A 24688-nucleotide genomic window follows, 5' to 3' on the forward strand; every position below is an offset into this window, starting at 1 on the left:
TTGTGTTTTCCTTTCTTCTGAGTGAGTGATTGTGCTGCATAATCAAAAAAAAAACGTATATTAAAGGTACCCTAGAATTGAAAATTTAATTTATCTTGGCATAGTTAATTAGAGTTCTGTACATGGAAATGACATACAGTGAGTCTCAAACTCCATTGTTTCCTCCTTATATAAATTTGATTTGTTTAAAAGACAACACCGACTGTTACGTAACAGTCGGGATCATTAATATGTACGCCCCCAATATTTGCATGTGCCAACCCATGTTCAATGGATTAGACAAGGGCAGCCAGTAACGTCTGGATCTGTGCACAGCTGAATCAACAGACTTTATGCAGGTAAGCAAACAAGGACAACAGCGAAAAATGGCAGATGGAGCGATAATAACTGACATGATCCATGATATTTTTAGTGATATTTGTAAATTGTCTTTCTAAATGTTTCGTTAGTATGTTGCTAATGTATTGTTAAATGTGGTTAAAGTTACCATCGTTTATTACTGTATTCACGGAGACAAGACTGTCGTTATTTTCATTTTTAAACACTTGCAATCTGTATAATTAATAAACCACTTCATTCTTTATAAATCTCAACGGTCTTATCTAGTGAAATGATTGGTCTTTTTATAAAAAAATGCAAATGTAAAGCTTTATAAACGCAAATTATTGCGAATTATTATTAAGTTAACGCTGTATGTCCTACGCCTTTTTTTTATTAGGAGTGCAAAACAACATACAGTGAACACAAAAACAACAATAAAACAGCAATGATAGTAACAGCAATGAAAAATAAGCAGAAATGACAAACAGGTAATAGTAGAAGTATTCAAGTAGTAATAGCATGTATAATAATAATGATTAAAAGGGCGTATAATAATACGCCTTCCTATTCTACTTACGAAAAAAAAAAAAAAACTGGCGCCACGTTCGTTCCGTAAGTTGAATAGGGAAGGCGTAGGACATACAGCGTAAGCTTTTTGAAGAATACGGAAAGCGGAAGCACGTGCAAGGCGATCATGTGTTTATAAAACATATACAGTTGTATTTTTTTTTAGAAAATGCCCGAGCGCTTCGCTAGACAAGACCCTTATTCCTCGTCTGGTATCGTTTAAAGCCCTTTAAAGCTGTACTGAGCTACACTGGAATGTTTTCATCAAAAATCTTAATTTCTTTTCGACTGACGAAAGAAAGACATGAACATCTTGGATGACATGGGGGTGAGTAAATTATCAGGAAAATCTCCCTTACCATCTTCTCCACCGTCTCTGCTTCCACCTCTTCCACTGTCTCCTCCTCTGATCTGGCAACCTTTTTAGGGGGCTACCCTTTGGTGCCCAGAATGAAATAATACTATTTTGCTTTTTCCCTGACATCTTTGAAATAAACAAATGCAATGATTAATGTATGCATTGACAGGATACTGAAATGATAGCCAGAGAGCTCTGCTTTAAGAGATGTAGTCTTAACATAGCTAAAAAGTGTATTAATATAGTAAAATTTGAAATAAAATAATGCAATACACCTCTAGTACTTTCCTTAGTTTCGGGTAGCCAAATTAAGCTAAAGCTTCCGTTGCAAAGCAGTTGCAAGAGTTTTTGACTGCATCAATAATAAATATAGCTGCAAGCAGCAATTACGGGGCCAAGCACAAAAACGGCACAAGAAGCGAGCCAACACGACTGGGAGCATCAGGCTAACTGCAGCAGTGAGCAATTAAAGACCTATTAAGATCATTTTAGGCAAAAGAGCTGAAAAATGATCAAAAATGAGGATTTACTGGTTCATCACTTTCGACCAATAGGTGGCGCTGTGTCCAAATTGTTGTGGTATGGTCAGAGTGAGGTGACAATGACACTTGCAAAGTTTGGTGTCAATATGTCAAAGCACTGAAGAGATACAGCTTCAAGTGTCGTTTTTGCATCATGCCTCAAATTCTTTGCTCTGTTATACAAAAACCGTTTGACATATCGACTTGAAATCCATAACTTTTTGTCGGCATGGTCTGAAGATGACACGGTTCAATTTTGGTGAAAATCGGAGCAACGGTCTAGGAGGAGTTCGAAAAAGTATGTTTTTAAAAAAAAACAATATGGTGGACAGGAAGTTCAGCTGACTATAGCAAATTTGATATCCGTGTTCTCGGCATGACCCAAGGAATCTACTGAGATCAGTTTCATTACAATTGATTAATATATTCAAACGTTATTAAAATTTTTGTAAATTTCATAATAACTTTTGACCACAAGGTGGCGCTGGTCCGAAACTTGTCAGGCTCCTTCAGGGCATTGTGCTGATGACCCATACCAAGTGTCGTAACGATACTTGAATGCGTTCATAAAATACAGCATTTTAGCACAAAATTCAAAATGGCCGACGGCCAAAATGGTTGAAATGGGAAAATTGGATATCATTCGACTCGGCATGACTCCCCGAATCCAACGAGACCAAAGTTGTGATTTTTGGGCAAACCCATCGGAAGTTATAAGCGAAAATATCAATTTTTCATATTTCCGCACCAGTAGGTGGCGCTGCTCCGAAACACTGCATGATGCCTCAGGTCATGCTTGTGATGACATGTACCAAGTTTTTGTCTGAATAAGATAAAGCGGTGTGGAGATACAGCTTCAAGAGTGTGTTTTACATCATGCATCAAATTCATTGCTCCAGTATACAAAAACGGTTTTACATATCGACTTGAAATCCATAACTTTTTGTCGGCATGGTCTGAAGATGATACGGTTCGATTTTGGTGAAAATCGGAGCAACGGTCTAGGAGGAGTTCGAAAAAGTAGGTTTTTAAAGAAAAACAATATGGCGGACAGGAAGTTAAGCCAACTATGGCAAATTTGATATCTATGTTCTTGGCATGAACCAACGAATCAAATGAGACCAGTTTCATTACAATGAGTTAAAAAAGTAAAAAGTTATTAGCATTTTCGTAAATTTTGTTATAACTTTTGACCACAAGGTGGCGCTGTTCCGAAACTTTTCAGGCTCCTTCAGGGCATTGAGCTGATGAGCCATACCGAGTTTCGTAAAGATACGCTAATGCGTTCGTAAAATACAGCAGTTTAGCACAAAATTCGAAATGGCCGACGGACAAAATGGCCGATATGGGAAAATTGGATATCAGTCGAATCGACATGATGCCCCGAATCTAACAAGACCAAATTTGTCCAAATTATGATTTTTGGACAAACCCATCAGAAGTTATAAGCAAAAATGACAATTTTTCATATCTCTGCACCAGTAGGTGGCGCTGTGCCGGAACACTGCATGATGCCTCAGGTCATGCTTTTGATAACATGTACCAAGTTTGGTCTGAATACGGTAAAGCGTTGTGGAGATACAGCCTTATATCTATTTTTGCAAGCTCTACGTACAATTCGTTCGCTTGTTTTATGAAAACGGTTTGAGGAATTGACTTGAATTCCATAACTTTTTCTTGGCATGCTCTGAAGATGATCTGGTTAAATTTTCGTGAAAATCGGAGTAACGGCCTAGGAGGAGTTCGAAAAAGTACGTTTTTCAGAAAATTCAAAATGGCGGAAAAATTTTCATGACGGAAAATGACGTCATATAGTGCATTCGAGGGGGAAAAAAAATTTTGTTTCTAGCCCTTACGGTTCAAAAGTTATTAACATAAACATAAGTGCAACTTTGGACAGCTGGTGGCGCTAGAGGGATTGAGTTAGAGACTCCAAATTTTCTATGGACAAAGGTCAGACTGTCCTCTAACTGTGTGCCAAATTTCACAACTTTCCCACAAGCGGTTCTATGGGCTGCCATAGACTTCAAGAGCGGAAGAAGAAGCGGAAGAATAATAATAAGCGTACGGAACGCCAACAATAACAATAGGTGCCTAAGCACCTTCGGTGCTTGGCCCCTAATAAAAACACTCGTGGAAAGAATGTGCTTTTGGGTCGAAATTGTCATCTTGCTGCACGGATATAATGCAAATAAAACATCCAGTTGACGTTGATTTGCGAACTAGCACTGAAACGTGTTGTTTTTGAAATCATGCTGAGGAACTTTGTGGCTTGTGTAAGTTTTCAGACATGCGCGCCAATCTATCCCTTGACTCTTCTTTCCAGGGAAATCACTAACAAAATACACACAAACATGTCCCTGCTATTGATTAACAAACATTAATGAACTTCTTTGAACTTTATGAGGAAAAAAAAAAACTATACGAGAGCAGATTTGAACCACTGATAATTAGAGCGCGGCTGAACCTCTGACTCTATTAACAAAAATTCTACCACTAAACCATTAGGGAAAATGAAAATTATGGGTGGATTTATCTATAATAGAATGAAACTGGGGGTGGGGGGGGTGGGGGGTTATGATGTGGGGCACTGGGCACCCACCGCCAGAAACATATATTGGCGACTATGCCGTGAGGCCTGCATAGGGAGCAAGATCTATAAAGGTACTAAGGATGCACTACTACTGGAACTCAAGATTAACATGAACATGAGATTGGCAGAAACTGTGTGTGAATTAGGCTGCTTTTAAAGTAACATTTATTTAAAGTAAAAGTTATTCTTTGGCAAAATTACATTTTCTTAATAGCCTACGCCAGTGTATAGATGAGGAACAATCGCTGACACAAGAACACTTTACTACTACAGACTTTATGAACATGTAAATCACAACCACAACAAGCAGGATATTACATTCACATGAGACACAATTCTACACCAAATACAACAAATGCAAAAGGAATACATCAAAATGCAAGGAATACGTGACTCCAGATTAAATACACAACAATGGATAATCTAATGATTGAAACATTAGGAAAACACCATCAATAATCAACATGAATGACATTTTAGAGGTTTGTTGCAATGTGTATCCAGCTTGTTACATTTACAGGAATCAGAGAATTAATCAAGAGTATTTACATATCAACATCTCATTATAGAAACACAGAAACATCTAATTCCTGATTTGTGCCATTGGGAGCTATAAGTTTATAAACCAGAATGCTTCTAGTTTCAACAATTCTTTATTTATATTGAACTTCTGTGTGAATCTAATATTTCCTCCATACCTTCCTGTAGTTCAATGTTCAGCTATAGAAAAAAGTTATGTCCTGACTTCTAATATTAGATTTTTTGTTTGTCTTAATTTTGAGTGTCGTGACGATTTTCTGATATATATCTTTTGGTAAGGACACCTTATAGCATATAGATCACAATACAAGTCGTATGGGAGATACAAGATGTAATTTTGAAATTGTCTTTTTCAAAGGACATACAAAGTAAATCGTTTACATTTTTTTTTTTTTTCAAATTCTGGCACATGGCACAATTTCTGCATGGAAAACAACTTTAAATAAAAGCATAATAATAGCATAAAATAGCATAAAATATATATATATATATTCTTTTAACAACAGCTGAATTTATCAACATCTGAGTTACATAATATCATAAATGTGAATAACGGGCAGTGTTGAAATGCATTGTTTAATACAATACATTTCAGTATTGTAAACATATAGGCATATGATACATAACCAGATATATGCCTATGTTTATGAATAACAGATTTACTCTGTTCTCATAAGTAAGTGTACAATATACTGAGATCTGACATTTATTGTCTATATTTACATTGTTTTAATCATAAGAGACTGATCCAAATGACATTCTGAATCCCCATCCACACGTCTGAGTACACTCTATCAATCTGCAGCTTAGCTTGGAAACAAGGACCTTAAAAATAAAGAAAGTCATCAGATGTCACCAAACAAATGTAGAAATTTGTAATATAGTCGTTTTATATCTGAATATTGTAATGCTTCTTATAAAGAATATTAAGATATTACAACAAACATATACAAAAACCTATTCTTTCAAATACAAAAAAAAAAAAAAAAGGTTAGAATTGAAATATGGATCAATTATGCATGTAGAATGGCTATGAAAAGTCCATATAAACAGATGCACAAAACTTCATTCAAAAACTCATTAGTATGCCTGATTTTAATTTTCAGTAACACATATTATCTGCTCAAAACTTTACAAGTGTTCTCTGGTAAAATGAACAGAAAGACGGAGTTAATGTGTGTAGACTGGGTCAACTTACGGTCGTAAGGTCTCAGTAAAAAAGCCCCCTGCATGCAGATTAATTTGTACTCTTTTTTTGCAGATCGTCCCGTATGAACACTCAGTTTGGCAACTGCACCTTTATACCAAAGCAAACAAGCACAGGTTTACTACAGACCTCTAATCCTGATAGCTATAGGAGCATCTTAAAGAAATTTCAAAAGAGTTATTTAATATATTCTGCTAATTATTGAAGTAATATTACATCATGAAAAACAGGAAATATATAAAATCCAAAAATATGAGATATTAATGATAAAGCAGCACCAACCCTTCAAATGTCAATGCACAGCCTGGTCTTATGTGTGCCTTCTGCAAAACCTTGATTCCCTCCTCTGGTATCCAGCAAACATTTGTCCTAAATTATGTAAATATATTCACACATCCATACAGTCAAATTATTTATGTATATATTACTTACACTGCATTATTATTTACATTGTATTCTTTGCCATGTCTTGTACAACAGGACTGGTGTATTTGGGTCAATGACATGACGCCTAAATTTTTTTCACTTAAAAGATACCATATATAATATACCATATATAGTACCTTTCCTGTACATGTACTCACTTTAACTAAAAAACATTAGTTATTTGTGATTTGCGGTTATTTAAAGTTTCAAAACAGTGCGACAGTCCGGCCATAACTTCTGTTTTGGAAATGTCTTTGAAATTACTCTAAATGTATTCAAATTCATTTTCTGCAGTATTTGGCATGTTTTGTAATCCTGTACAAAATTACAAAGCATTTGTATTCATATTTCCATCATAATATACAAACAAACTTTGTCCAATGATGTCCATTTTATGAAATATCATGTGGTGCGACCATCAAAAAAACGACCTCTTTGATACTTTCATGTTAAAATCCATTTAAAGACAGGACGTTGCATTATATACCTGTTTGCAAAGACCCATTGAAGCAGCGAGCAGGTTTGTAACTCTGTCTTAAATGACTGGTAAAGTCTCCTCCGAGGAGACGCGCATTTAGATCTGCGCATGCGCATTAGCTTGATCCAGCCTGAAAAATACAGGTTTTTTGTCATGATTCGAGCGTTTATAAACTAAATTTATGAGCCGGTTGTTGATAGATTTCATTGGTGATTTCAAATATGAAATTTAATCGTAAGGTTGGCGAACAGTTTTGGAGAATTTGATGTTTCCCCATTCAAAGAGATTGCATGATGCCCAGGATGCCCGAGCAGTGCCCAAGGAAGTCGACCGGAAGTTGAAGTCGGCCGCGTGCTGCCGTCTTGTAGCAGAACTTCACTTGCGTTAGCCATCCCATTGACTCCCATTCATTTTGGCGTCACTTTGACAGCAAATAACTTTACATCTGAGGCGTTTAAAGACTCAATTTGTCCATTATTTATTTCTAAAGATACACGACAATGTATAAAGGGCTCCATTACCTTCTATGTTACATTATGGCCCCGTAGAAACAGTTTTTGTAAAAATAGGCTAACGATTGCGTCATAACCACTCGACTCTCTGTCGCACAGTAGAGAAATTACCGTACAGACAGGAGGAGAAGCTCGCAGGCAATAGTATGCATTAACTTAATATGGCGTACTGGCGTTACATTTTAAAATACTATACAAAATAATTAATCAGAATAATTACTCCTGCTCACTCACGCCAAAGAACTCCCCGCTCAAGCTCGCCGTCTCTGCAAGATTAACGATGGCAGTTTGCACGCACAGCTACTAGAAGATTTACATCTGTCAGACAGGTTGCTGACGTCATCAAGCTTAGTTTGAGTCTGCGCGTCAGAAACGGAAGTGCTAAAAATCGCTAAAAATGGGCTTCACTTCTCAATTGAGTTCCAATGGGGTCGCTGTGTCCATTTCTTTTACTGTCTATGTGCCCGAGAGGCGTTTCAAAGATGGCCGCCGAGTGAAATGACTTGTCTTAAAGGGACTTTGACTTCACTTTCCGCGCCCAGACATGTCGCGTCCGTGAAACTTTCAAACTATACTACACCACGGATGCGCGCGGATGACCCAGTTCGACATATGCGCAGTACAGTTTTTTTTTCTTTGCTCTACCAGACATCGGAGGGCAGCACTGAGTCGTGTTATCAACGGGACATTCACTGGGCATGATCAGAGAAGAAAAGTAGTGCATCCTTTCCCATATTTTTACTTATCTCCCTCCCCTAAACACGTCTTTGTACTCTTTCAAACATGAATTGTACAAATGTGGGTACTTTCTAATCTCTTCGTACAAACGCTCGTCAAGTTCAAGCGCAATAGAGCACTTTTTTAAAATTAAGTCACCAGTAAATTGTATGGCTCCTACAGTAAATGTTGTATTGTCTTATATATGTTTTATTTTACCAGTTGTGGAATCCAACCATTCATCCATCTGATCTGAGGTAATGTAGTCAGCCTACTTTATTGAGTATTTCCATTTTTTGCAACTTTACACATTATTAATAGTAAATTAATAATTAATAAATTTAAGATCATCATGTTTGCAGCGAACAATATATTTTAGACCTAGTGGATTAATAGTCAGTGCCGCGTTAAGCCTTTGTGTGGCCCTGGGCTAAAGAACGCAATGCCCCCAATGCAGTAGATCATCGTTAAGACTTGGCATGGACACTTTCTTTGTCCATTTATTCAGCTTCTTAATGATTTTAGAAGTAACATTTAACAACAAAGTATGTGGCTGCGGAAAGATGCGTTCGGCCTGTGCCCTGCGCACTATCTAGCGGACTTTTGTTTTCAAGCACTCAATTCACTTTCGCATGGGCTCAGTGGCGTACCGCAAGTCTGTGAGGCCCCCCCGCAAAGAATGAGATGGGGCCCCTCCCATTAGCAGTGATATATATATATATATAATATTATAGCCTAGTCTATATGATAGGCCTATATAATGTTTAGTGATTTTGATATCGCAGACTAAAATACCGGCAGGAATAAATATTTAGGCTAATTTACTCATTAAAACCAAAGGAGCGCCAAGAGAACGGATAACAGCCGTAACGAGCACTGGAAATGATTTCAGAAACAACACATTCCAGCGGATAGATCGCCTCTTATTTAACACAGACCTACAAATTTCTTATCAAATGGAGATGTTTTTTTCTTTTAGGTACAGTTATTCGCCGAGTTTAAATTAATTTTTGAGACGTTTCAGAAAGATTCTCGCAGAGAGACAGCTGAAAGCGCACCCTGTTTTTTATTTATTCTATTTTACAAAAGTAGCCTACAAGGTGTCGTTGTTATTGTGAGCGTAAATATAAAATAAAATAAAATTTATAAAAAGTAGACCATTTGTAGTCTTGCACTAATCTGTAGGCTATTGCCAAAAATGAAGGAAGGCCTGTTTTAAGTAGTTTCAGCTGTCATGAGGAGAAAATCCATCAGAACGCGCCGGCGCTTTCATCGGCCAGAGGGATAAAAATGTAGCCAATTTAGTTTCATATTTATATTTAAATATTGGGCTATAGCCTAATATATATATAGATTTTTTTTTTTTTAAATGTCACCTATGTTGATTATGAAAAGTGAATAGCGTGACAGATGCGCAATTTCGGGAGACATGCAGCGGGTTAGACATAAGTTTGACCACTTCATTAAGTTTTGTTTTATAGTAAGTCTTTCTTTAAAGTGAATTTCGTTTTGTAGAAATTGTATCTTAATTTCAATCAATGTTTCATCAACCAATTGCCTATAATTAATAAATACGAAGAAAACCATGAACGTCGGGTGTGGAATGGATTGAAGTGCGTAACAAATGAATCCATGTTTCCGCGGCCTTTGAGGGCTGAAGCAATAGACGTCTTTCTGTTTTTATTAAATTTCTTTATTACATGTCTTTATTACCTAATTAATTGATAAGATATTTTTGGTCTAACAATATATTTTAGCTGGTCTAAATTCTAAGTTAGACACAAATTTGCGTATAAGGTTCCCTTCTAGACAAGCGCGTAAATTGCTGTTTCGGCCGCAAATTTTCAGTAATTTCGATCGGTGCATCAAATGATGTAGGCTAGGCCTAAACTAAATTCATGTAGTTACAGTAAAATAATAAAGAAATAACTAGACTTATTGGCTAGGCTACATTTGGAAAAGAACTTCAGACATTCCGATAGCGTACCATTAGCAGAGCTGGCGATGGGGTAAATACGTTTGGGCAATATATAATAATATAAATAACAATAATAATGTCTCAGCAAAGACCGAACATATTTATTTGTCTCGGCACACATCCGCTAACAGTAACACAGCGCATCAAGGCTTGCTGTTGTCTTGGCTACCTTACAAACGGCGATGGAAACGACAGTGATGAATTTTTCCCCCTTTTGTGGTAATTTAGCACTATTTTCTATGATCTTCTGCTTGCATTTTTGGGTTTCAGTTAGATGCTTTATTTTCATCTTTAGTCAACTGAGTTCAGTTCTAAAAAAAAAAAAAAAAAAAAAAAAAAGGCTATAAAGTAGTCTAGCCAAAATAGGTGAATCTGCGACGGGGCCCATCATAGGGTGGGGCCCCCACGCACCGCGGGGGCTGCGGGGGTGTCCCGTACGCCACTGCATGGGCTGTTGTACAGTACACACATGGTCCGTGCCATCACAAAAATTGGCCTGCATGTGGATGGGGAGTGCGGACATCCGCGAACCCCCCGATGACGAAAATTACACAATGCAAACGCCCGAAGTATACCTCGGTGTTAAGCCCGTAATAGTGGGCCACCAATCCACCCAGGCCCATATGCACACCACTGTCCTGGTTCTATGCCTGCATGCGTGTCTGAACGAAGCGTTTTAAAACGCAAAAAAGGATTGTCTCGGGGGCCCCCCAGTGTTCGGGGCCCTGGGCTGCAGCCCATGTTGCCCATTAGGATAACGCGGCCCTCGAAATAGTAATAATATCTAGGTCTGAATTGAAATAGGCAATATTGTACATTTTAATGGATCACGCTACAAACATAACAATCTTATATACATGATGCATTGCTGTGTCCGTAATCGCATAATTCAAGCTGTTATATTCACATATTTATTGTCCAACATTACCAATTTTTCTGATGCATGTCCTTAATTTAATTTCATATGTTGGTAATAATTCAGTGTTTATAAGGCTTTTAAAGAATTTTAACCCAAACTGACTGGGTTTGTAGAGAGCACTTTTATGATCACTAGTGATAGTATTTTATTCTGTGTTGTCATCATTCAGGTTGGATTTCAGCTCTAATGTACGTTTTTTTAACAAAGCAGTTGATATTGCCATAGAAACTAGATTCGCTTTCACCCCAAAATGGCGGAAATACAGGGCGGCTGCTGGGCGCCGGTGTTGCAATGGAACATTCTATTGACTGTTGCTTCTTGTTAGTGTATATTCTTTAACAGCATGATGCATGCGCATGCTGCTGACGCAGGAGATGGCCAATGATGAGCCATATTATAATTAGGTAGATCTACTGTACAGACAGGGCAGGCATTGTTGATTTCAAGATGCGATCATCTCTTACCTGACTTCAGTTAGACTGGGGCAGTTCTTGCTGAGGAAAATGATCTGAATAGCCCAAGTCTTTGTCAGACTTTTCATCTCCATTTCTATCTTCTTCAGTCCAGACAAACAAGGCAGGAAAAACATAAGCGTCTGTGATGTAAGTGCTTGGAAGAGGCTTGCCCAGTCAATGTTGGGTAGATCAGGTTGGAAAGTGAGACTGAATGATCGTAATTCACAATACTGTGGATGTATTGTGATCCTAAAATAAAAGATCAGGGTAGTAGCAAATTAGTAAACACCTATTGCTTTTTTGGTGGTCTGTTTGGTACCAGTTATTATTTGCTTTATTAGCAGAGTTGAACAAAATCCAAGGTACAGCAAAAAGTATAATGCAATGTCATATACAATGCTTCTGAAAAGTAAGTTCACCTCTAATGCAATTACTTGTTTTTCTATAAAAAACACATCTATAGTAGGGATCCTCAAATCCGGTCCTGGAGGGCCACTACCCTGCAGAGGGTAAGATCCAACCCTAATCAAACACACCGGAACAAACTAGTCAAGCTAAACTCTGCAGGACAGTGGCCCTCCAGGGCTGGATTTGAGGAACCCTGATCTATAGTATAACATATGTTGGTTTAGGAGAAATTATGTGTCAAAAACCTATATCTATATAGCTTAAGTTTATAGTTTCAGAATGTCAGATTAAGTATACTGTATCTTTTTGTATCTTAATTTGGTGGTTATCTCATCATGAGAAAAAAATGTTTATGTTACCAAGTTATAACATTATATATATTGGGGAAATGTTTTTTCTTTACCTGGACAGTTCTTCACTGACTGACAAATCGATAAGACTGACAGCGCGGCACTCGGGATGACTATAATATGCAAGTTCAATCCGAACACTGTGAATTAAGGCATAGAAAGTGAAACATTCTTTAAGATATAAAAACAAGCACAATGAATGGGCATTGTGTATGTGAAGTGTTTACTTTTACTGCTATAATAAAGGCCTTACCTCAGTGAGTTCTGTGTCTTCCCTCTTATGATATCATGCATGAGATCAACAAGAGCAGAATCTGGTTGAGTTTCTGGTGTCAACCTTTAAAATCAAATCAAAGATAATCAAATAAGAAGATAATATTAATGAGATAAAAACAAATGTGAATTTTATGGATATTTTTTTAAGTAGCATTAGAGTAAATGTTATTTAGAAATCATCTTTCATTCTGGTCTACCAAAACCGTTTTCTACAACCAGGACACAGTACAGTGGTTAAAGGGTTAATTCACCCAAAAATGAAAATTCTGTCATTTATTACTCACCCTCATGTCGTTCTACACCCGTAAGACCATCTTCAGAACACAAAATAAGATATTTCTGATGAAATCCGATAGCTCCCTGGCTCCTCCATAGACATCAATTCAACCAACCAGGAGAATGACACAGAAGAGAAGAGATTTTTGTTTTGTTCTTGTTGCTTCATAAAATTAAGGTTGAACCACTGCAGTCATGTGGACTATTTTAACCATGTCGTTAGTACCTTTCTGGGACTTGACAGTGGTGGTTAAATTGCTGTCTATGGAAGAGTCAGAGAGCTCTTGGATTTCATAACAAAATATCTTAATTTGTGTTCCAAAGATGAATGAAGGTCTTGCGGGTTTGGAACAACATGAGGGAGAGTTATTAACCCTTTCAAGCGTCAAGTTTAAAATATTCTAGATGACCCCCAAGAGTGAGGTTTTTTTTAATGCGACCATTTTTTTTATTTTCCATGGCAGCACATCATGCTTGTCACGTCACACACCGCAGCCACAATAACATTGACAGATGTATCGCTTTTATTTTGTTTCTCCTTTTTTATTCAAAATATTCACAAACTTGCTTACCATGTCATCAGCTACCTGATATTCCGATTCTCAAATATGTGTAAGTGAGTGTGTTTTGTCATTAAAAAACCTTTATAAATTGAACTTGATCTATAACGCGAGATGGGCGCCGCCATGTTTGTTTGTGCCGCAGTTCAGAGTCCTGTCAGTTGGATTTACAGCAGGTGAATTCATCAATTTCTCCTAAAATAAATGTAAGTCCAATATGCGGGACCATACCGCTCAAAAGGTTAATGACAGAATTTTCATTTTTGAGTGAACTAACCCTTTAACTCCATAGTGTTAGGTAGTAATATTCCAAGTTTTTAATTCATTTCATTTTCTTCAGTTCAACTGACATTTAAGACATTATATAATGGATTGATGTTTTGGTTCTTTTGTAAATATGTGTAACTCCCACTGACAGTTCACTGAGGGTTATTTTGAAGCAGAGTACTCACGTTACTTTCTCAAACTTGTGGAGTACAGGCACAATCATAGACATATTTTCAGACATGAATCTGCAGCAGTAGATAGTCAGTTCTTTAATTCTCTGACAGCACTGACAGCAGTACAGCAGGGCCCAGCAGTCCGCTCTTCTTAGAGGTTTGTAACATATAAAAATATGTTTTGTACTCAGAATGTCTTTCACAAAGCTTTGTTCATGAAGCTCATAGAGACAGTGAAGAATGGAGAGTGGCTGTGTGGAGGGAAGAATTTCTTTCAGACTATGCTGTATGTTTGGATCAACACAGACGCCATATTTTCTCTTAAGTGTTTTTCTCACTTCCTTATTCAAAAGACCAAAAAGAAAATGCCGAACAGCTTCACAGCGACCGTAATGCATCTCTGTAATTTTCTCCTTTAATGTCTCACTGTCTAGTGAGATGTAGTACAGAGCAGTGAAGAACTCCTGAAAACTGAGATGCATGAAACTGAACATCGTCTCCTGATGGATTTTTCTCTTAAAGAGAACCTTGCACAAGAATGGATTGCCAGCAGGGTCTGAAACAGTTCCATAAACGGTCTTCTCATCAAACAGCACTTGCTGTTCCACAATCCCTCTCTCTGCTAGCTTACCCAGACTCCTCAGCAGGGTCGGGATGGACTGACTCAAACCCTGGCAGTGATGCTCCAATAGAGTGGACATAAAGTCAATGTAGATGGAGGTGGTCGTTTCCAGTCCACTTGTCACATCTACACCATCACTGAGCCTCTCTCGCATAACCGTGCAGATGATCCAGCAGATAACAGGGATGGAGCAGGCAGTGATGAGGGTTTCATTTGCTCTCACACGTTCATAGGCTTTCCTGAAAAGTTCATTATTCTTAAAGAACTTGTGAAAGTACTCCTCCACCCCTTTTTCTGAAAATCCCATAATCTCAGTGAAACGCTGAGGACCTTTGAGCAGTTTACTCAGTGTATCTGTAGCTGTAGATCTGGTGGTGACCAGCAGGAAGGACTCTGGCAGGATGTGACCCCTCAGCAGGGCATTAAGAGTGACCACAGGTGGGGCTTCTTGAAGTGGATCAGTGTATGTTGTCATGGGATAAATGTCCTCTATGAGCTCATCAAATCCATCAATGATAAAAAGCACCTTCTCTGGTGACTGCTGTAAAATCTGTGAGATCTCATTTGATGTTAAACTGCAGCTGTAGCTCAAAATCTCCACCAAACTTTTTTTGTCAGAAATGCGATTTATTTCTTTACACATTAAGTGGAATACAATATCAAACCGCCCTTTGTAGAGGTCACCAGATGCCCAGTCCATCATGATTTTCTGCACAGTGAAGGATTTCCCATTCCCAGAATTCCCCTGCAGTATAACAGCACTGGGACTGATTCTGTGGTCATCTGGGTTGAAGAGAGAGTTCAGATGGACAGATTCATCACTGCTCCTGGAGCTAAGGACCTGCTGGAAGCTCTCTCCACTGGAGCTGATCTCTTCTTCTCTCTCTTTTTGATTCCTGTATCTCTGAATGATCAAAGGTTGTGTGTAGCGCTCAGACAGCAGCACATGTTCACCAGGCAGTGAGTTATACTCAGTCACATACTGATACTCATTGCAGATCAGCTTCTTATATTTGAGAATCAATGATCTTATCGCTGCAGAAATAAAATAAGCAGTTTTTACAGGGTTAGTGCCTTTTAGAACAAATTCTGATTCTAATAGAGTAAAAAGGTTCAGAGCAGACTGTAAGTAGCTGTGAAATAAAAATGTGTAAGTTACAATATTCAAGACTTCAGATTCATCAATTACCTGAGGATGGTGTTTTTTCAGAGTGTGGGCGAAAACAAGTGAAACCTGCAGAACATTAGACAAACTTTCATTGAATGTCGACAAATTACAAATTATAGATCATCAACAGCTAAATCTAGAACAAACACTTACAGCATTAAAGGGATAGATCAACCAAAAATTTAATTTCTGTCATTAATTACTCACCTTCATGTCGTTCCACACCCGTAAGACCTTCCCGTTCATCTTCGAAACACAAATTAAGATATTTTGATAAAATCTGATGGCTCAGTGAGGCCTCAATTGACAGCAAGTTAATTTACAATGCCCAGAAAGGTAGTAATGACATATTTAAAAGTCCATGTGACTGCAGTGGTTCAACCTTAATGTTATGAAGCAACGAGAATATTTTTGTGTGCCAAAAAAACAAAACAACAGCTTTATTCAACAATTTCTTCTCTTCCGTATCTGTCTCAGATGCGCATTCAGGAGAACACCACGATGCATGCGTGTGGTGATGACGCAGGAGCTTGCGTTCTGACATATGAACCGGACGCACAGGGCTGTGCTTACAAACAGAGGAAGATGCACACTGTACATAAAACAGTTCATAACCGTGTCTACAGAGGATGAAATGCATTTTTTTGCACAACCTTACTAATTCGAACCAGAATATACAGAATATATATTCTCATGAACATGCGTTAGAGACTGATATGGAAGAAAGGAAATAAAGTCGTTATTTTGTTTTTTTGGCACACAAAAAGTATTCTCGTCGCTTTATAACATTAAGGTTGAACCGCTGTAGTCACATGGACTGTTTTAAATATGTCTGTATTACCTTCTGGGTATTGAAAGTGCAAATTAACTTGCTGTCAATGGAGGCCTCACGAGCCATCGGATTTTATAAAAAAATATCTTAATTTGTGTTCTGAAGATGAACGAAGGTCTTACGGATGTGGAACGACATGAGGGTGAGTAATTAATGACATTTTTCATTTTGGGTGAGCTAACCCTTTAATATAACTTCATTAGTAGGTATCCAATAGCTGTTACGGAACTGAGGGACCACTGGAGGGAGTAATTGGTGATAGGTTATTTATTTTGCAGCAGTGAGCACATAAAAAGACATAGGGCGAACACAAGGGAGAGTAGAGCACAGGATACAGCTGGAGTGGATCACTGGAGATAATGCTAGGGAAATTGCTGGAGAATTAAAAGGTCCATTAAGTTCAAAACACAAAGGTATAATGAGACTGGACCATGAGGGAAGATATGGTGTTTTGAAAAACAGGATACAGCTGAAATGGACAGTCTTCTCAGGAAATTAGATCAGCTTAAGAAACGTAAGCACCGTCAAAACGAAATGATGGAACACATCAAAACATTATGCATTATTGCCACAATTGTCTCCAGCACCTTCTCATTCATCAAGCCCTCCTCCCTCACATTTACATGACCCTGTGTCACATGCTGGAAAACAGGCTGAATGCACATTGGTGAGACATGAGGAAAAGTCAGTTAAGAGAGGTGGTGTTCCTAAAGCAGGGCTGGAGAGTCGCAGCCTTGGATTTACTCCAATCAATCCACATTAGTCAAGAACTACAGGTTTAATGTATTCCTCTATCTCCTCTGGCGTGGCATCTCCCATCTGTCACTACAACCACTATTTCAGCCTGTTCCCACCATTCTCCCAGTCAAAAACAAGCTGTAACTCATGATGCTGAACAATCATTCCGGCGCCCTAAGCCTCAGCACCTAATCGCGCCAGCACCTGCCTATCAACATCCTATAGTACCTTATGGCTATCTTACAACACCACATTCACAGATGCAGCCAGTGAATGAACCTACCTAATTCAGTTATGTCCCTCCTTACAAACGATGATGCCATTCGGCATTACCCTCTCAAAACATGATTCATGGGTTTGTCCCTTCAGTGAGCACTGCAGCAGTTGTCACTCCTCCACAGCTGATACGAGACCTGCTGCAGGCCACTGGATGGTAGTATACCTCAATGGACATTGTATAGCCCCCCTAAACTTAAAATTCCAGACTCCACAAGTGACAGTGAAAATCTGTATTCAGCAGCTATGCAAGCACTTCAACTACAGTACAGTCAGCCACATCAACTGGCTTAAAGTAAGAAAGGAGCCATTCTCACATCACTAAATGTCAAGCCCAATGATAGCCACAGCTTTCAGAGATTTGCTTTGCATGTCCATCCCCTAATCAGTATGCTGCTGTCCCTAGAGGGGCCCAGACGGATGGAGCTTAATTGCCGCTCACATGTAGACCATCCACTTAACAAGCTGCCAAAGTATCTACACGATGGCTTCAGTGAGTTCCTTCAACAGCAGGGACTTCGCTGGAAGTCTGCAAGTTAAAGCACAACAGCAAAGACTGTTGATTTGTTTAGTACAGCGCTACCAGTACGATAAACTTCCAGGTGTTGGATTATGGTGGAAGGAGTTCAACGTTATGTCACCCCTCCTGCGTAAACTTGGTGCTCCGAAGCACATCAGCACGATTCAATCAGTCGTGCTCAGTCTAAAGAGTACAGAGAGGAATCTTAAGGGAGACCCAGAGAAAGTTGCCATCTACTCTGGTGAGATTAATAAACTCATTAAGGCAGACTATGTTACTAAGCTTCAGCCTGAAGAAGTTGTTAAGTCAGAGGAGGCCTGGTACATCCCACTCCAACTGGTGTGCCAGAATGATAAACCAAGATTGGTCTTCAATTGTTCATTCAGGTATCAAGGTCTATCTCTGAATAATCAGCTTCTGCCAGGGCCTGCTCTTGGCCCATCATTTTTGGGTGTTCTCTTGAGGTTTAGTAAACACCATGTAGCTATAATTGCAGATATTCGTAGAATGTTCCATCGGGTCCACCTGTTGCTTGAGGACAGACCTCTGCTCCGACCTCTCATTTGGTGAAATTTGCACTATGAGAACTGTCCAGATGTCTATGAATGGCAAGTCTGCCATTTGGTACAACCAGTAGCCCATGTTGTGCCTTGCAACAGCATGCTTGCAATAACTTAGATAGTAACCCAAGTGTTCTGAAAACAGTGCAGCAGAGTTTTTATGTGGACAATTACCTGGAAAGCTTTCCAACCACATCAGAGGCCAAAATGACAGTTGATTACCTGTGCAGTCTACTGGCAGCAGGGGGATTTGACCTCAGAAAATGAGCTAGCAACCAGCCATCAGTGATATCACATTTACCCACAGAAGCAAGGCTGCAGAACAATGGCTTGGGCAGAACAGGACTGATCCACTGGAGCAAATCTAGGCTTCAGGTGGCTTCAGGTGGAATTGTGCTGCTGATATACTAGGATACAACTATTGTCCCATTGAACATGCCACACTAACAATGAGAACAACTTATCAGTTGATCCCCTTGGGCTTCATCGTGCCTTTCACTACATGAGCAAAGGTGCTCATTTAACAATTAGGGTTTAGAAAAAAGAGATTGGGATGACCAAAACTTGGCACCAGACCTTTGTGCTGCTTGGAATACATGGGAAAGTGAGTTGCAGTGTCTCAGCACCATAACAATTCCTTGCTGTTACTCCTCAGTTCCTAATGATGCACCATAGAAGTATGACCTCCATGTGTTTTGTGACATGATTCGGCAGACACCAAGCTCATTGATCATTGTGAAGCAGAATTGGTCCTATTGAGAGAATGTCAAGCTCAGAGCTTTCCTGATGAGATAGCGGCCCTCAAAACACAAAATCACAAAATCATACCAAATCACAGTCGACTAATGTGTCTTGCTCCAGAATGGGATCCAGTGAGTAATGTATTTATAGTTTGATGATGATTACAGAGACTGGAGAGCCCAAATATTAAACAGATTCACCCTGTAGTGTTAGATCTGCGGCATCCAGCAACAAAGCTTCTCATTAAAGACTTTGATGAGTGCTTCTTGCACCCACGTGCAGAAGCGACAGTATGCAGTAATATGGAGACAATACTGGGTTTTGCGAGGATGCCAAGCTGGTAAATACCACCAACTTAACTGTTCATTCTGTCAATGATTGAGAGCTCAGTCTAAGGTACCACAGATGGCAGATTTGCCACCAGAGCATCTCAGGCTTCTCTCTCCACCATTTTATTCAACAGGAGTAGACTGTTTTCGGCCCTTATCATGTCAAAATAGGCAGAAGGATCGAGAAACATTGAGGTGTTATTTTCAAATGCCTCACCACAAGAGTTGTTCACATAGAGCTTCTCAACTCCATGGATGTGGACGTTTTCCTGCTTGCTCTTCGACGATTCATAATTAATGGAGCAGTTAGCCATTTACTAGATCCTCTTCAAGTTCAATCCACCTAATGCTCCTCATTTTGGAGGTGTTTGTGAGCAAGAGGTCTGCTCCATTAAAGTTGCTCTCCAGGTGGCAGTTGGAAGTCAGTCTGTCTCTTAAGATGTCCTGTCTACAGTCTTACTAGAGGGCATTTTGAATTTAAAACCCCTTGGATGCGTTTCGGCAGATGTTGCAGATCTCTACGCCATTACACCAAACTTTCTCCTTCATTGCTTCAGAAGAAACGGGGTGGCGCTACCAATTTTGGACTCAATTTACAAGGAACTACTTTTACCCACGCTCCAGACACACCAGAAATGGCACAAACCATCGGACACTCTAGGCTCAGGGGTCTTGATAATTGATCCACAACTTTCTAGGGCTCAATGGCCTATTGGTAAAGTGGTTAAGACTGTGATCAGTAAGAATTGATGTGTGAGAAGACATCATCGACATCATTGTTAAATGCATAGTGTACACCAGGCCAATTGTTTGCCTTATTCCATTGCCTGCACTTGAGGATGATAACAAAGAGTCTTAAAGAATTCTCTTAACTTGCACATTTGCTGCTCAAATGTGTGGGCGGCTGTAGTGAATTATTTACAACTATATGTCTTTCAGTATTATCTACTGCTGTATTTCATAACTAATAAGGGTTTGTAAGGGTATGTAAAATAATTAATATATATGGAAAGTACGTACTATGCAATTTTTAGTGTATATGGTTTTGGCGTAAGTGACGCATTCTCCGTTATGCATACTGAGCTGTCAGAATATGACGCATTTTCCACCCATGCAGCATCAAAAGTTATTGACGAAAAACTAATGACAACACCTCCCTGCTAAAGTGGTTAACACCATTAAAGAACGAGTGGGGCAATCCACAGCATGCATATGGAATTAAAATACTGATAAATTTATTTGAAAATTTATCATAATTATTATTATCAGCATCTATGAATGTATAACATTTTTCTTACCAGGTGCATTGTGTATGATGTTGACATTGCCTGTTATTGTATTGTTAGTGAGCACAGGTGTTGTAACATGGCTTCCACTCTGAGCTGCAACGCTGACATTTGGCCCAGCATGGGATCTGAGAATATCATTGTTACTGCAAAACTCTAGATGACAAGAGAAAATTTTTAGGCATCCTATAACTGATATGATATGCTTTTAGCCTGAAATATCATCAATGAAATGAGCACTTGTTCAGTTTGATACAAGCTTTGTATACAGCTGAGGAACAGAGAAAAATTGACATTTTTACATATAAGTACTTTTACAGAATAAAAAATAAAACTAGAAAGATTAAAGTTTTTTTTAGTCTTGACTGATAAAATCATGTTACACCCAAAACCATGAGAAAAATGTTTAGAAAATGCCCAGTTTGACATACGGTCAGAAGTGTCCATCTCAGTTTATTCTCTGCAAGAATAGAAACACACACATAAAAATGCAAAAAAATGCAAAAAAAAAAAAAAGTTACATTAATCGGTCTTTGTCAGGTGACGTCACACTCGTGAAAACCGAAGTGCATTATGAGCATCGCCGCCATTTGTAAGGTATCCAAACAATCTCTGTATCAGTGCAGATTAGTTGTTTTTTTCTTTGGCTTCTTTTCATTGTAAAAATGGTACACTTTTGTTGTGTTGAAAGCAGCAATAATATGTCCCACAATAGAAAATGTCAAAAACTTTACTATGAGACAAGATTTAGTCGGTTCCCTACTTGAAAAAGGCTGTACGGATAGTATGTAGAGGCAATAACAGAGGCGCCGGATCGCATGGTTTGCAGCAGTGAGACGCAAAACATCACTTTCGTCAAGATATCTCCATTCATGTATGCTTGCTTTCTACATTTTCACGAAGGTAAGTTAGAGATTTCTGTTTTCTAAAGTAGCAAACGTTATATCAACGCATTGTATGTGCTATGAAACAATCAATTTAAACTGAATCCCTTTACTTAAATATGTCTCTTTTTTTCATTATTTTGCTACGGCTTTTTACAATTTTATTTTATCTACTTGGGTACGACATATTTTTGCTCAGTATCCATATACTGATTATAATTTTCTGACTACTTTTTACAGCTGTGGTCCTGTGTGATTTTATGTAGCTAAAAACCTTTTCATTTCATTGCAGGTCATCCTGCTTAAAGATTATGGAGACTGACCCCAACTGGACACCATCCCTCCCTATATTAGAGCCACATCAGCATTAAACGCAGGGTGTGTCTCAATCAGCTCCCTAGTTCAGTAGTTAGGGCACTGATCAGGACTGTCTCAGTCGCAAAATTTGTGTACACAATATACTGATTCAAGAGCTCAGAGCTGATTGAGAAGCACACACAGACACTATGTAGGGAAAAACAATGCAGTCAGCTGACACTATGGTCCATCAGGCTGGAGAAAGTGATCGGCTTCACACTGAGAAGATGCAGAAGGAGATGGTGATCTGCATGTGCAAAAGTAAACCGACAGCTGCAGCATGGACTTGATATGTACAGGCTGTCTGATGTTTGTTTTGGAGATGATGATGTTGTTAATGTATTATACGGGTCTGGCAAACCTGGCAACCTTTATGGTGTTATTTATTTATTTATTTTTGGTGCCTCTGATTCCAGACGCAACGAACATTCACAATACAAATACAAATGCTTCTGTGAACCTAAATGTACCTCAGATTTGATCTGCCTGCACAACACTTATCTCTCATGTTTCCCCAAAGACAGTATACAGAACATTCAATGAAACAGTGTCATATCTATATGCTAACCTGAAGCTTTGCACAGAATTATGAGATAATAAGAGATTATTGACCGTTTTGAGATTTTAAGAGAAACCATCCAATCTGACAGCGCATGTTAATCTTCTGTAGAATTGTAGTGTAGAAATGTGATGCACCTAAAATACTATAATTTTATTATATAATTTTCTGCTTATGCTTTATCCAGTCTTGCATGAACAATAAAGCATGTATAATTACATTTTTTAAAATGTTGTTTAGTGTCTTCTTGTAATCAACATTTCAACAGCCAAATGAAGTATGCAAACCAAATGTACACACAGGGTAATTTGTAAACTTATTTTATTTTATGAATTCACAGGTATATGCACTTATAGCGTTAACAATTTCATTAATAATATCCACGATCCGTAAAACAGATATTTAACTTATCCACGAATGAGGATGGATGCAGTGATGTTATAAAATCATGGCAGAATAAAAAAATATACATTTATTACATTTTAAGATATTTTAATCACAAATGAAATGGCTGTGGGCTTCGATTGATGATTTGGTAGCAATGCGGGGTCAGCACACCAACTTACTGCAGTCAGTTCGTACAGATCTATCTGTTATGAATGCATGACAATTTCTCCAAATAACGGTCCCTGGCATCTTTGGTGAGTTTATCGCGATATGACTTTTCCACAGTTTTCTTGTTTCTTGTGAATCTCTCATTCTTACAGTCAGCAGGGATACAACAAATATGGCGCCGCGGTGACGTCACATATAACAAAATCACGTGTCTGACAAAGACCGATACAACGTCCAACTTGTGTTCAAAATATGCACATTTTAAGAACTTTAAGGGTATTTTATATGACACTAGTGTTTACAGCTTGTGTTATGAATCTGTCCAGCAGAATAAGTTTTGTAGTATAAGTTTTGCGACGTTACCTTATTTTCACGGGAGAAAGTAAGAATGACGCGCAGGGTGAATTTCAAGACTGGTGCTTCCGTGATCAGTCAGGTTAGAGAGGCGACACTCTGTGTCTTTTTTGACTAGGGCGTTTTTAGTAAAAAATAAATAAATAAAAGAAGAAAAAATGAAAGAAGAAATGAAAAAAGAAGTTGGCAGAGTTTTGGTAACAGTAGCAGCCGAGGGCGTCTTTTGTTGCTATGAAAACAGAGCTCTGCAACATTAGCTTAGTGCTGTGTGGTGCGGAAATATCGAGAAAGAGGAAGTTTGCACTTGCGTAACGTTGGCTTTTGAAGTTAACGGGGAGGAGAATGTCGGCAGAGAGTAGAATAACAGATGCGTCACTCGTATTGTTTTGAATGAGAGAAAGTAGTGATGTCGGGTGAAATGGGTGAATTCAGGGTGATTGGAACAGTTTTTGAATTCCCGATTTTCTCTGTTTTTTTTTTGTTTGTTGTTGGCATAATTAAAAAAACATCAGCCGATTCAGCCCAACACATGATACATTTCTGTAATACTGAAGATGTTTCCTTTTCATTTGAGGAGAAAACAAGGTTAGCCTATATCATAATGAAAGGAGGTGTGATAGCCTACCCTTTTATGTAGCCTACACTGAGCCAAAACCTGTTTTTGGGTCTATATCACCAGGGCCTTTCAACCCTCACAAACATTTTGGTCTTAATTTCCCATTCGCTTTATGTATTGTCACTAACTGTAATTTATGTAAAGCGAAGCTGAAACTGAAACTTGGGCTCCTCTCTCATTCCGCACAAATCCAAATATTTCTATTTTCGCACTTGGACGCTAAACTATTATTTATTATGTTAACAATGCTTTGTACTGTACTCCTGTCCCAGTATCCATGTAAAACAGCATCTTTCACATGCACAAAAACGTGTTTTGGAATAACAACACAGAGCGGTATAGTCTCATACTTCAATGCAATAGCCTAAAATTGCTAAAATTTGTTATAA

At 38.5% G+C, this 24688-nt stretch overlaps 1 protein-coding gene across 1 annotated transcript; it reads right to left on the reverse strand.

Annotated features, from left to right (window-relative positions):
* Positions 1-4619: 4619 nt before the first annotated feature.
* On the reverse strand, positions 4620-23982 carry LOC125252785 (NACHT, LRR and PYD domains-containing protein 1 homolog). Its single transcript, XM_048166355.1, has 11 exons — positions 23693-23982; positions 21406-21434; positions 20987-21130; positions 15714-15758; positions 13915-15559; positions 12604-12687; positions 12404-12490; positions 11602-11841; positions 6390-6476; positions 6099-6197; positions 4620-5725 (listed from the first exon to the last, which is right to left on the reverse strand). Exons 2-11 carry the CDS (start codon positions 21419-21421, stop codon positions 5707-5709), a joined length of 2466 nt encoding a protein of 821 aa, XP_048022312.1. The 5' UTR covers positions 21422-21434; positions 23693-23982; the 3' UTR covers positions 4620-5706.
* Positions 23983-24688: the final 706 nt, after the last annotated feature.

This window comes from Megalobrama amblycephala, linkage group LG18 (genome assembly GCF_018812025.1).
Source record: "Megalobrama amblycephala isolate DHTTF-2021 linkage group LG18, ASM1881202v1, whole genome shotgun sequence".
Lineage (NCBI taxonomy): Eukaryota > Metazoa > Chordata > Actinopteri > Cypriniformes > Xenocyprididae > Megalobrama > Megalobrama amblycephala.

Bases quoted from the DNA above. Each gene is read 5' to 3' on its own strand.
- LOC125252785 (XM_048166355.1), bottom strand. The intron at 15,759-20,986 runs GTAAGAAAAATG...AATGTTCTGCAG, and splicing joins CATCATACACAATGCACCTG to GTTTCACTTGTTTTCGCCCA. The intron at 6,198-6,389 runs GTTGGTGCTGCT...TTTGGTATAAAG, and splicing joins TGTGCATTGACATTTGAAGG to GTGCAGTTGCCAAACTGAGT.